The following is a 12,485-nucleotide window of genomic DNA, read 5'->3' on the forward strand; positions in this document are numbered from 1 at the left end:
TATTTAGCTTTCAAACATTTTGAGCTTTCCGCTTGCCTGATAATGCAGTTTGTGCTCTTGTAGTGCCTTTTCTTGCCTCTTTGCATAGAGTAAATAATTCAAGTTGCTTTTCATTACCTTTTATTCCTCCTGGTTATGTTTGCACTGTTTTCGTTTGGTTTTGCCTTCACTGTTGCCTTTACATCTCATGGCTCCAAATGTTTTCTTCTTTTCCATCCCACTTCTGACACCATGTCGCTTTTGTATTGGTACACGAATAAACAAATTTTTGTGGGTTCTTTTTAAGCAGAATTATTCTATACAAACACATTACTGTAAAGCTTATTAGACTACGACTTATATACAAACTAACTGCTGTGGTCATACATGCTTACACACTAGCTGATTCTTCAAAATGGCACTGGGGATTGCACATGTCTGGAATATATACATGCATGCACAGCCTCACATGCTTCTTAAAGACATAGTGCACACACTACACTCTGATCTACAGTTGTGATGGTCCCAAATGCTAATGTTTTAAATATGCTTTACCTTTGACAAACGTCTTGTCATGGACTGTGCTGAAAGATCTCTACCATTTTTTCAGTCATCAATTCACACATCAGTGCTTTGTAAAGGAAGCAATGGTGAAAGGAAGATTTCCGTTTTTTTTTTTTTTTTTTTTTTTTTTAATTAAAAAAAAGAGAAACCAGGAGATTTTCATCATACAGAAGAGAGGCACCAGAGAAAATAAAAGGATTTCACATTCACATTTAGTACCTATTAGCATTGCTGGGCCTTATACTGGTATCCACCAAAGTTATAATGAAGCCATTTACAGTGGGTGTTAGAAAAATATGTATTAATGTGTGTATGCTTAATGCTAATTAATAGTTAGGAGAATTAATATGTTTTTCATTCTATTTTACATGCACTGTGATATATATAAATTGAGTTTCATATGAGACTGAAAAAGATGCTTTTTTGAAACTGCAGTGTGCTTTCTGAAACTTGCAAGATGCCGTCTGACCTAGTAATTGCTAGCACAGCAATATTCGTGTTTATGCCTTTTGGAAATGTACTTGAGAAGCAGGTGCTTATCTGCTAGGTCAGGAACGAATGAATGAACAATGCTATATTCTGTAAATGTAATGATTCTAAATAATCAGCTCTGTTCGAAGTATGAGAACATGTACAGCTGGAGAAGCTTAGAGATAATGTAGACAAAGGATTATTAGAGAAATGAACTGTTAGCTTTGTGCTTGAATTAGCCATAGTACCTTGAATGGCAACATAACATGTATCTAACTGGTGGTAATCAAGGCCATGTTGTTTTCCTTAGGAAGTTTCTCACAAAAATTGATAAATCAGCAGAAATTCATGAGACTGATGGTCAACAAGTGATGATGAAAAGACTGGTAATTTGTTACGTCAGCTTGGTAGGCAATGTCTTGTTAGAGAATGTATAAAAATGAAAGTATTTCCTGTTTATGGTTAGACAAACTGTGTAATAGCACGTTTTTGTCTCCTTGCTGCACGATTAAAGTGCCTTAACCTGAACCTGCCATGTTTTGATCATTTTTAAAGTATATTTTTCCTTTGACAGTTTGGTCCTTCGGACCGGAAAGTACCTCTCGCTCTAGTCCAAATTGGCTCTTCTGTTTTGAAAGACCTCCGACTGAATTGTCATTCAAAAGAGGCCAGCCACTGTTTCTGATCTAGGATTGGAGGACGAGTCAACAATCCGGTGGATCAACTCACGGAGGGTCAGGTAAGGAGGAATTTACCTTTATTTTCTGTTTTAAGATCAGGGACTAGTTGCTGAACTGTTTTTTGTCAGGAAGATTTGCATGTGCAGATCAGGGACAAAAAGGTTACTGTCTTGTCATAGATCAGGGAAACAGAATAGGTAGACAGTTACTCTAGATAAACTGTGAAAAGGTGTAGAACTGTGGTACCACGTGATAAGAAGGGTTATGTAACAATTTACAGCTTAGCTAAGGCAATATGGGAAATCAGTGCACGAAAAGTTCCCGAGACGTGCCCCTAACTGAAGACGCGAAATATATGCAATTACAACGTGCCGATAATGTTAAGTACTATACGAAATGGGTTGATAAATATAAATTTGATGGTAATTTAGATAAACTTGCACTTATTAAACTCATCAGACAACTTAAAAAAGACGCAAAAGGTCAGTTAAAAAAGCAACGACAATTAGGAGTCCCTCAAGCACATAGGTGGCTTGAGGCGACAAATCGCAGAGAACAAAAGATTAAAAATTCAAAAGCAATGTTCTTAGACAAAGAAGATAATAACTTGGTAATAGCAACAGCCCCTCCTTCGCCCCCTCCGCTTCCCTTACCAGAATATGAAGCGAGTGAACAAGCTGATCCACCTCCGCTATACCCAGCTGTTCCTACAACATCAAAACAATTTGTCAGGGATCCTATCGAGACTAGGTCTCGAACACGTAACTTGAGAGGGGAGATTGAATTATACAAAATGAATAGAAAATCACAAGCTATGAGTGAGGAAGAGATATGTCCACTCATAGAAGTACCAAATTCTCAGGCAGGACAAGCAGGACAGGATCCGACTCTTTTAGTTTATAGATAGTGGACACCGGAAGATATCCGGAAAGCCACGGAGGGAATTCCCCATCCGAAAGTAAATTTTAGAAAATTTTTAGAAGACTTACAGGGTATGAGATTAAGTTACCATTTGAATGGGGAGGAAGTAGAAAAAGTAGTTAGACAAATTGTAGGTCCAGATTGGCACATGATCAGTGGCGACAGGAATCCCTGTGACGCAGAGCTTAGACCACTCCCACATAGTAATACAGAATTGGATAACAGAGTAAAAGGTCTGACAGACCGAATCTCTGAAAAATGGAAGCCAAGGGCTGATTGGACTTGCATTAATCAGTGCATACAACAAGAAGGTGAAAGGGTTGATAGATATTATGCTAGATTATTAAAGTGTTTTAATAACCACTACAGAATGCAGATACCCGAAAATCAAACACATGATTCCCCATATGAGCAGCAGCTAAAGAATGCATTCTTAAAAGGTAGTATAACTCCCATTAGCAGCTTTATTACAAAGCACATGGTAGATCATCGTACAAGTAGATTGCAGCCATTACTTGAATATGCAAGACATGCAGAAAGGCATTTTAATAGTAAAAAGAAGAAGAAAACTCAAGTATTTGCAGCAGAAGATGGGTCAGAAGTTTTTGTAGTACAAACCGGGAGAAAGGGTAAGAAAAATACCCAAGGAAACAAACAATCTGATAAACAATCAGAAGATTTTGAAGAAAGAAAGAAAAGGGGTGAATGTTTTAAATGCGGGAAAAAAGGACATTTGGCAAGGGATTGCAGGCTAAATAAAAAAGTGACTATGGAAGATAAGGAGGATGAGGAATGACTATATGATAGTCAGGAATCACTGGATGAGAACAAACAGGAAAAGACAAATGAGAATGTGCTAGCAAGGGTAGAAGATGTGACAGAAGGGGTAGAGGATGTACATGAATTTATAGATGTTGAAGAAAATGAAATTTTAGACTTAGCATTATTGAGCCTAGAGCTCTACTTAGCAGATACAAAACCAGAAGTTACGCTTCTAGTAGAGGGGAGGGAAGTCAAATTTTTGTGTGACTCAGGGGCTTCGCGGACCTTGATACATCCTTCCAAATTACCGGAAGAGTCAGAATCACCAGATTACATACTAGTGAAAGCAGCTAATGGACAGCTGTATCGGGAGCCACTCTCCCATGACATAGCAATAACTGACCCCGTTTCTGGAATGACCCAGAAAAGTAAAAATGTTGTTTACGCAAAATGCCCAGTAAATCTCTTGGGCAGAGACTTAATGCAGATATTTGGCATAGTCGTAGTTCCAACCATGCAGGGTATGGAAGCACAGCAACAAATGAATACTTTTGTAGTGCGACCGGAGGGTGAGACATATTATTGGTACAGCCAGGACTTGATTACAACTGGCCCAGGGGCAGTAACCGAAGAACTGATGAATGCAGCCATCAGCAAATCCCCCTCCCTTGACATTGACAAACAACATTTGTTGCACTGTACTCTATATTACTGTAATAGACCAGGACCTGATAAAGAATATGAGCAGAAGTTGTTTCAAAACCATGCAAACAGGCTAGTGTTACGAAAATTGTACTGGGACACAGAAGGAAACAGCGTAATAAGCTGTTCATTGCCCCAGGAATTTTTAGCACTTTACAAATCTAATCGACTGCCACATATTAGCTTAACCAAAAATAGAAGTTTGAGATGGGCAGACTTAGGAGAAAAAGTCACAAGGTGGGAAAAGCAGACAGAGTTAGAACTACCTGAACAAGGAGTACAGAAGCATAAATTGAATTGGATAACACAGACACACCCAGCTGTGCACTCACAGGCCAGTGAGAATAGCTGAGTATTACTCTTATTGGAAGAAGAGGAAAAAGCCTTGCGAGACATACCAGAGACTCTCTGGTCAACAGGGAAATCAGATGTAGGACTTATTTGAACAGCAGTACCAGTTACTATTACGCCAAAATCAGCATTTAGACCTCAGAAAAGACAGTATCCCTTGAGAAAGGATGCAGAGATAGGGATCAAACCTATAATAGCAGCCTTAGGAAGGAGTCTTAATAGAATCTCCCGATTCACAATGTAATACACCCTTATTTCCTGTTAGGAAAGTAAATGGGGAATGGCATATGGTCCAAGATCTACAGGCCGTAAATGATGCAGTTATACCCAGGGCACCAACGGTGCCAGATCCGCACAACTTATTGAATGATTTGAAGCCTCAGCAGAAGTATTTTTCTGTGGTAGATATTAGTAATGCATTTTTCTCAATACCGATACACCCCGACAGCCAACATTCGTTTGCATTTATGTTTCAGAGGAAACGGTATACATATGCGAGATTACCACAGGGTTATTGTGAAAGTCAAATGATATTTGCACAAGAAATGGCAAGCAACCTGGCGGGATTTATCCCACCGAAAGGTAGTCAGATTTTACTTTATGTAGACGACATTCTGCTGGCAGCCCCCACCCAGTGAGAATGTAGAGAGGATACCATAGCATTATTACAATTTTTAGCTACTCAAAGACACAAGGTAAACAAAAACAAACTGCAACTTTGGAGGAAATAAGTTAAATACCTGAGATATGTAATATCCAAAGAAGGCAAAATATTAGATGAAGACAGAAAAACAGCAATATTACAAGCACCTAGACCAACTACCAAGAAGGAAATGATGTCCTTCCTGGGAACTACTAATTTTTGTCGGGGTTGGATACCAAATTATGCTTTGGAATCTGCCCCACTGACTAATTTGATATTCAAAAAACCGATGGCAGCACAGGATTTATTACAGTGGACACCAGAAGCAGAAGCAGCTTTCTGCAAGCTAAAACAACTGATAGCATCTTCCTTAGTTTTAGGATTACCAAACTATCATAAGCAATTTTTCCAAACTGTAGACTGTAAGCAAGGTTATATGACATCAGTGTTGACACAGCAGCATGGAGACAAACAACACCCCATAGCTTACTATTCATCACAGTTAGACCCAGTGGTGCGATCCTTGCCCCACTGTGTACAAGCAGTAGTTGCAGCTGCAATGGCAGTGCAGGCTTCAGCCTCAGTAGTGTTGTTCCACCCTCTCACATTGAGAGTGCCTCATGCAGTCGCAGTCATTTTACTGCAAGAAAAAGTAGCATATCTTTCTCCTGCTAGACATCTTTCCCGTATGACTATACTGTTGAGCCAACTTCATATGACAATTGAATGATGCACAACTTTGAATCCATCAACCTTGCTCCCAACCCCTGCAGATGGCAAACCGCACTGCTGCCTGCAGGAGATTGAGCAAAAGACATTACCTAAACAAGACCTTACAGATGTTCCCTTGGATGATGCCAAGGTGACATACTATGTGGACGGTTCATGCAGGAGGGGTCCTACAGGACGGACTCTAGTGGGGTATGCAGTCATTTCTGATACCGAGACTTTAGAAGCAAAATCTTTACCACACAACTTATCTGCACAAGCAGCAGAATTGATTGCCTTGACAAGGGCATGTACCTTAGCAGAAGGTAAGAAAGTGAATATTTTTACTGATAGTCAGTATGCTTTTTCTACTGTACATGTTTTTGTGCAGCAGTGGAAAAATAGAGGAATGATAACATCTACTGGTAAACCAATTAATCATGAGCAATTCATTTTAGATTTATTAGACTCTATTCAGTTACTTCAAAAAGTAGCTATTAGCAAATGCATAGCTCATACCAAGCAACAGGATAGGATTTCAAAAGGTAACGCAAGGGCTGATACAGCTGAAAAACAGGCAGCTTCAGCCTCAGAAGCTTTTCTTTTGAGTGAGGAATTACAACCCTCTGAGATTTTAGATTTAGAAATGTTGAAAACAATGCAGACACTTACTACAAATGTAGAAAAACAAAAGTGGGTAAAATGAGGAGCAATCCTTGAGAAGGGACTGTACATCTCCAAAGAAAAGAAACCAATCTTACCATCTAACTTGTTTAGATATGCAGCTTTGTTGAGCCATGGGCAGAGCCATGTCTCAACAGGAGGGATGGTGCAGTTAGTGAATCGAGTGTTTACAACGTATGGATTTACTAATTATACAAAAACTTTTTGTGCAGCATGCCATGCTTGTAACAAGCATCATGCACAAGGGGCATTGAAGCCTAAGCAAGGGAGTTTCCCTACACCACCGTATCCGTTTCATACTATTTGTAAGGATTTTATAGAACTGAACAAATGTGAAAATAAAAAGTATTGTCTTATCATTATAGATATGTTTTCCAAATGGGTGGAAGCTTTTCCAACTAAAAATCCAGATGCAGGTACTGTTGCAAATGTCCTTGTTAAAGAAATTATTCCTAGATTTGGCATATCGGAAAAGATTTATAGTGACAACGGTACACATTTTGTGAACCAAACAGTACAACAACTTAGTCGCTATTTTGGGATATCGTTAAAAAATCACTGCTTATATCACCCCCAATCTGCAGGATTAGTAGAGAGACACAATGGGGTGTTGAAGAATAAGCTTAGGAAATTGATTAGTGAGACACAAAAGAACTGGGTGCACTGTTTGCCTCTAGCACTGTTGAGCATGAGAACTGTTCCAAATGCAAAGGGATTGACTCCTTTTGAAACTTTGTTTTGGAGGGCATATTATACACCTCAGTGGAAACCTCTCATGTCTGCAGAGCAAGAGGCTGACAGTTCACTTGCAGGGTATATGAGACGATTTTTGAATAACAAACTTTTGCAGTTAAATTCTGTTTCAGATAAAGAGCAACCAAAATCGGAAGCAGCAGTAGCCCCAGGCACCTGGGTCTGGGTGAAGATTGTGAAGAAAAAGAACTGGAGTTCTCCGAAGTGGGAAGGGCCATACCAGGTACTACTGTCGACATCCACTGCAGTCAAGATCACGGAGCGAGCATCCTGGATTCATTTGACACACTGTAAATTGGTCAACAACTTTGAATTGGACAAAAACCTTGTTACTGTTGTACAACGAGAACAAAATGGCCAGGTATAGAGTGAATAGAGACATTGAGCAACCTCAGAAAACTTGCATGATCATTTTGATAGCTATGCTAATTACATTGTTCTTTTTGTTGTGGCCACTCCTTTTTCCTGCCACAAAAGTTGAACTGATTAAACGTGATGGGCCAAACATAGACTGGCATTCGAACTTTAACACTTATCAGGCAATTACACGTGTGTATGCTGAGACTTTTAATGTTTCGAACTGCTAGGTCTGCAAGGCCATACCAACAGCATACGGGGATTTATTGATGGCTGCTATCCCCCTAGGGGTCAATGAGACCTGGGAAAATCTGATTTTTGACACAGTAGCTATTAAAGCATATGATAAAGTAGCACTGTATTTGCCTGTGACACAAAAAGGAATTGTATGTTTTTACAAAAATGATACCATACAAGTGGGTTGGAGCAAGTGTAATGTCACTGTACAATATAAATGTTATACAAAAGCAAATGATCTAGGTGGATCTTGTAGTACAGATTATAACTCATTTCTTAAATCTATGCATAAGACTCTTGATCAGGTACAACGTAATCCTCTACTTTTTAAACAGTTATCTGTAATAGATAGGAAAATGTTTCATGCAGGGCAGTCATTTTGTAACAAAGTAACAACTAAAGTAGAGGACTGTTATTTTGTGTGTGGTAAAAAAGCATATAAATGGTTACCTGAGAATTGGTCTGGCAGTTGTTTTTTGGGATACATGGTCCCAGCCATACAACACACTGCAGTTTTACCTCAGGGATTATTCAAAATACTCGAGATGTGACCAAAAAGGCTGTTAAAAAACCTGAGAATCCAGTGGGACAGATCAAGGTGGGCTGGAAAGACCATCATAATGTGGGAACCAAACTTGCGCACATGGACTTGAGTGATGCTGTCATATCGTGGGCAGGCATATTACCTGCATATGGCACAGTTAAATCGATTTGGGAGCTGCGAAAACTGTCTAAACTTCTCGAAGTGATGAGTAATGCGACTTTTTCTGCTCTTGAACTGATAACTGATGAACTGAATGCAATGAGAACTATAGTGCCCCAAAACTGAATGGCTGTTGACTTCACCCTAGTGGCGAGGGGTGGGACGTGTGCTTTAATCAAGAAGAATGCTGTGCGTTTATTCCAGATCATCAGCACGAGATCAATGACCGTCTTGAGGTAATTCAACATGTGTCGGCCATGACCAAACCAGGCCCAAACCCTCTGATGGACTTTTTCCAGAATTTATTTGGGGGGTGGGGTTCCATCCTAATGAACATTTTGATTGCCATTGGGGTGGGATTACTCCTAATAGGAGTTTGTGTTTGTTGTGTAATCCCCTGCATGAAGAAATTAATCAAAGAATTTATAGACATATCAGTATCTGAGACTATGTATCAAAGTACTGAATTTGAAGAGCTGCTAGAATGTGAAACACTTTCATAAAAGTTTAAACTGAATGATTTTCTTAACTGCAAATCCTGATTGGAAGAGGTTAGGAAAAGAAGAAAACTGTTTATTCTTTTTGAAAATAGAATTATAAAGTATTACCAGGAGGGAAATGTTAGAAAAATATGTATTAATGTGTTTATGCTTAATGCTAATTAATAGTTAGGAGAATTAACATGTTTTTCATTCTATTTTACATGCACTGTGATATATATAAATTGAGTTTCATATGAGACTGAAAAAGATGCTTTTTGAAACTGCAGTGTGCTTTCTGAAACTTGCAAGGTACCCTCTGACCTAGTAATTGCTAGCACAGCAATATTCGTGTTTATGCTTTTTGGAAATGCACTTGAGAAGCAGGTGCTTATCTGCTAGGTCAGGAACGAATGAATGAACAATGCTATATTCTGTAAATGCAATGATTCTAAACAATCAGCTCTGTTCGAAGCATGAGAACATGTACAGCTTCAGAAGCTTAGAGATAATGTAGACAAAGGATTATTAGAGAAATGAACTGTTAGCTTTGTGCTTGAATTAGCCATAGTACCTTGAATGGCAACATAACATGTATCTAACTGGTGGTAATCAAGGCCACATTGTTTTCCTTAGGAAGTTTCTCACAAAAATTGATAAATCAGCAGAAATTCATGAGACTGATGGTCAACAAGTGATGATGAAAAGACTGGTAATTTGTTACGTCAGCTTGGTAGGCAATGTCTTGTTAAAGAATGTATAAAAATGAAAGTATTTCCTGTTTCTGGTTAGACAAACTCTGTAATAGCACGTTTTTGTCTCCTTGCTGCAAGATTAAAGTGCCTTAACCTGAACCTACCGTGTTTTGATCATTTTTAAAGTATATTTTTCCTTTGACAGTGGGCGAGGCTTTGACCATCCTCTTTGTCTCAAATACATTGCTTGCAACACATGCATCAGATGTAATAAGTTACCATATGTGTACTGTCATAGTTGTGCTAGGATTTCGTCTATGGCTCTTTTCATTTATTCACTTTGCATTAGTTGTTAGAGTCACATAGCTTGCTGTTCAAATCCTGAAAGGGAAGCATTATGAATGTGCTGACATTGCAAAAACACTATTGTATCTATTTATTATCCATTTTTTTTGTTTGTTTGTTACACAATGGTACATCATCACAAGTTTTGATTGCATGTCAAAAATATGGTTATTCGGGGCATGGCTTGTATACCACACCTACACTGATAAGACTGTTGCTCAATTCTGGGGCAGTGTATGTAATACACATTGGATACAGTTTCCTTTCCCAAAGAAACATTGATATTGTATTGTTCATCATTGTGGGGACAGTAAAGTGTAGCTCCTTTCCAGCATGCCAACTGAATCTGATTGTTCATTATATATTTACAACTCCTTTCTTAATACACACATGCAGTTCAGTGATTTGTTAGAGTCTCTATTGACATCTGATATGGCAAAGGTAATCAATACAGAGGCTGGGAGAAAACCTAATATAATAGTCAGGGGTTTGAATCTGATAACATTTGTCTATCAGACAGCAGTGGCTTACACATAGCCAATATTTATGGCACAGAAGATCAACTTTATCAGGCCTTGTCCTACAAAATAGGACATATATACCCCTTAAGATAGGAAAGTGCTGTAATCTATTCAAGGGTGTTCTTTATGACATAACCAATATGCATATTTCTGTGGCATCCATGATTGGTATGCATCTCTGTGATATCTGTCCTGGCATGTGTTTGGAAATTGCATGATGCAAATGTTTACTGTGTCATTCATTGCTCACGGGTATTACCTATAACCAAATGAATTATGCTCTTTATTACATGTCTGCATCAAGACATTTTTTTATTAGTGCTATTGTTTTCATCACACTATACAGCTTAATGGCAGATGAAGGTTCCGTAAACATTTCCTACTTTATGGCATGCAGCCGTGATTGGTCCTTTTTTTACAACACTTTTTTATGTGTCTGAGCTTTTGCATTGCTGTTACTTTACTGTTCCCTGTAATTCCATGTGAGTGTGTCCAGTATAATGATGTCTGAGATGTTTGCAACTTAGCAATGGAAAACTTGAAATCATGACATGTCATCCGATGTTTATCATTTGTCAGTTATGTATGTGTCTTTGTTATTAGATTACCATTTATCATTTATATGACTATAAAACATTTGCTTGCCTTTTATATGTTTGTAGGTGATAAACCCCCTTTCCTATGGCTGCCACTGACTTTTCTTTGCAAAAACATGTTCATTTCTGATCTAGCTGACATTATAGCTGTCAGGTCCATTTGTTCTTGTGCATACAAGCTGAGGTGCAGAACAGAACAGTGGTGACAGACTGCATACATAAATTCCCTGTATATACATCTTGCATGCAAGAACTGCAGTCTATGTCCCATAATGTAACTTCTGTTCTTGCTGTTATCCTAAGTCAGCATTTTATTAACGTGTATATCCCATTTAAATCCCCTTGGTTACACTGTGGCTTTATAACCTTATTACATCCTTCGTACCATGACTGTTTTTGTTTATATGCATAACACTGGTATTGTCATTCCCACATTATAATTATCACAGCATCATTATGCCAGGATTATGTTACATATGTTTCTCTTTCACATCAGCACATTTGCCTATGATGTATGACTACTCTACCCATTTTCCCTTCCCCCTATTAATTATTTTGCAGGAAAAATACTATTTTTATGTAATATTCCCCCATTTCACTTTCCCTCCTTCAGAATTATTTCACAGTACGTGCCCTTAAAATTTCAGGGCTACAGTGTGTGCTATATGTTACCTTTGTCTACAAGCATGTCATCTTGCTGGCCAAGAACAGGTGCTTGCAAACATGTAAGCGCAATAAGCAGCATGCATATTCGGTTAGTGTTGCTGTTCATTGCATTAACACACTTAGATCATGTAGGCTTAGCATGAAGTCAACTAGATTGTTAATGAATCCCAGGGAATCTCTATATCGGGTATAGGAAGTGTAGTAGTTAACCTTTCTTGTGATTGTTTGGAGACAGTTGTAAACAGAATAACAAGTTTGCTGCCTTTGACTTGCTAACAGCTACTCTCTCTGCTTTGAAGAAAGTAGAGACCTTTAGTTTACATTTTAAAAAAGCAGCAGAGCTTTATGCATCATTTAATAGTCTGTAATTACATCTGTTGCTGTAATGAAAATGTCTATGATACTTACATAACAAAAGCTTTCAAAATATAAATCACATTCAAGCTATTTAAAATTCATATTCATTATTCTGATTAAGAAATAATTTCCTATCATTCAGTCCATCTGATTATAATACATTTCACAAGCTGGCATATGCAGACTGCAGGATATCACACAGCTTCTCCTCTGTATGCAGTAATCCAACTGAGTGCTCTTCCATGGTTAGCACAGTACCTACATAAGAAACAGAACAAAATCAGAAACCATGCCATATGCTTCTTACCCAT

General features: G+C 38.3%; 1 protein-coding gene across 1 annotated transcript in view; it reads right to left on the minus strand.

Moving 5' to 3' along the window:
• DLK1 (delta like non-canonical Notch ligand 1) overlaps window positions 1-12,485 on the minus strand; it is a gene marked incomplete at its 5' end in the record, with an annotated part of 352,334 nt that overhangs the window by 221,342 nt on the left and 118,507 nt on the right. The window contains one exon of the mRNA XM_044061062.1: window positions 12,482-12,485. This exon is cut by the window's right edge and continues 138 nt beyond it. Within this exon, the coding sequence (XP_043916997.1) occupies window positions 12,482-12,485 (4 nt within the window). The remainder of the gene's footprint in view (window positions 1-12,481) is intronic.

Source organism: Protopterus annectens, chromosome 2.part0 (genome assembly GCF_019279795.1).
Source record: "Protopterus annectens isolate FY-2018-M chromosome 2.part0, PAN1.0, whole genome shotgun sequence".
NCBI classification, from domain to species: domain Eukaryota; kingdom Metazoa; phylum Chordata; order Ceratodontiformes; family Protopteridae; genus Protopterus; species Protopterus annectens.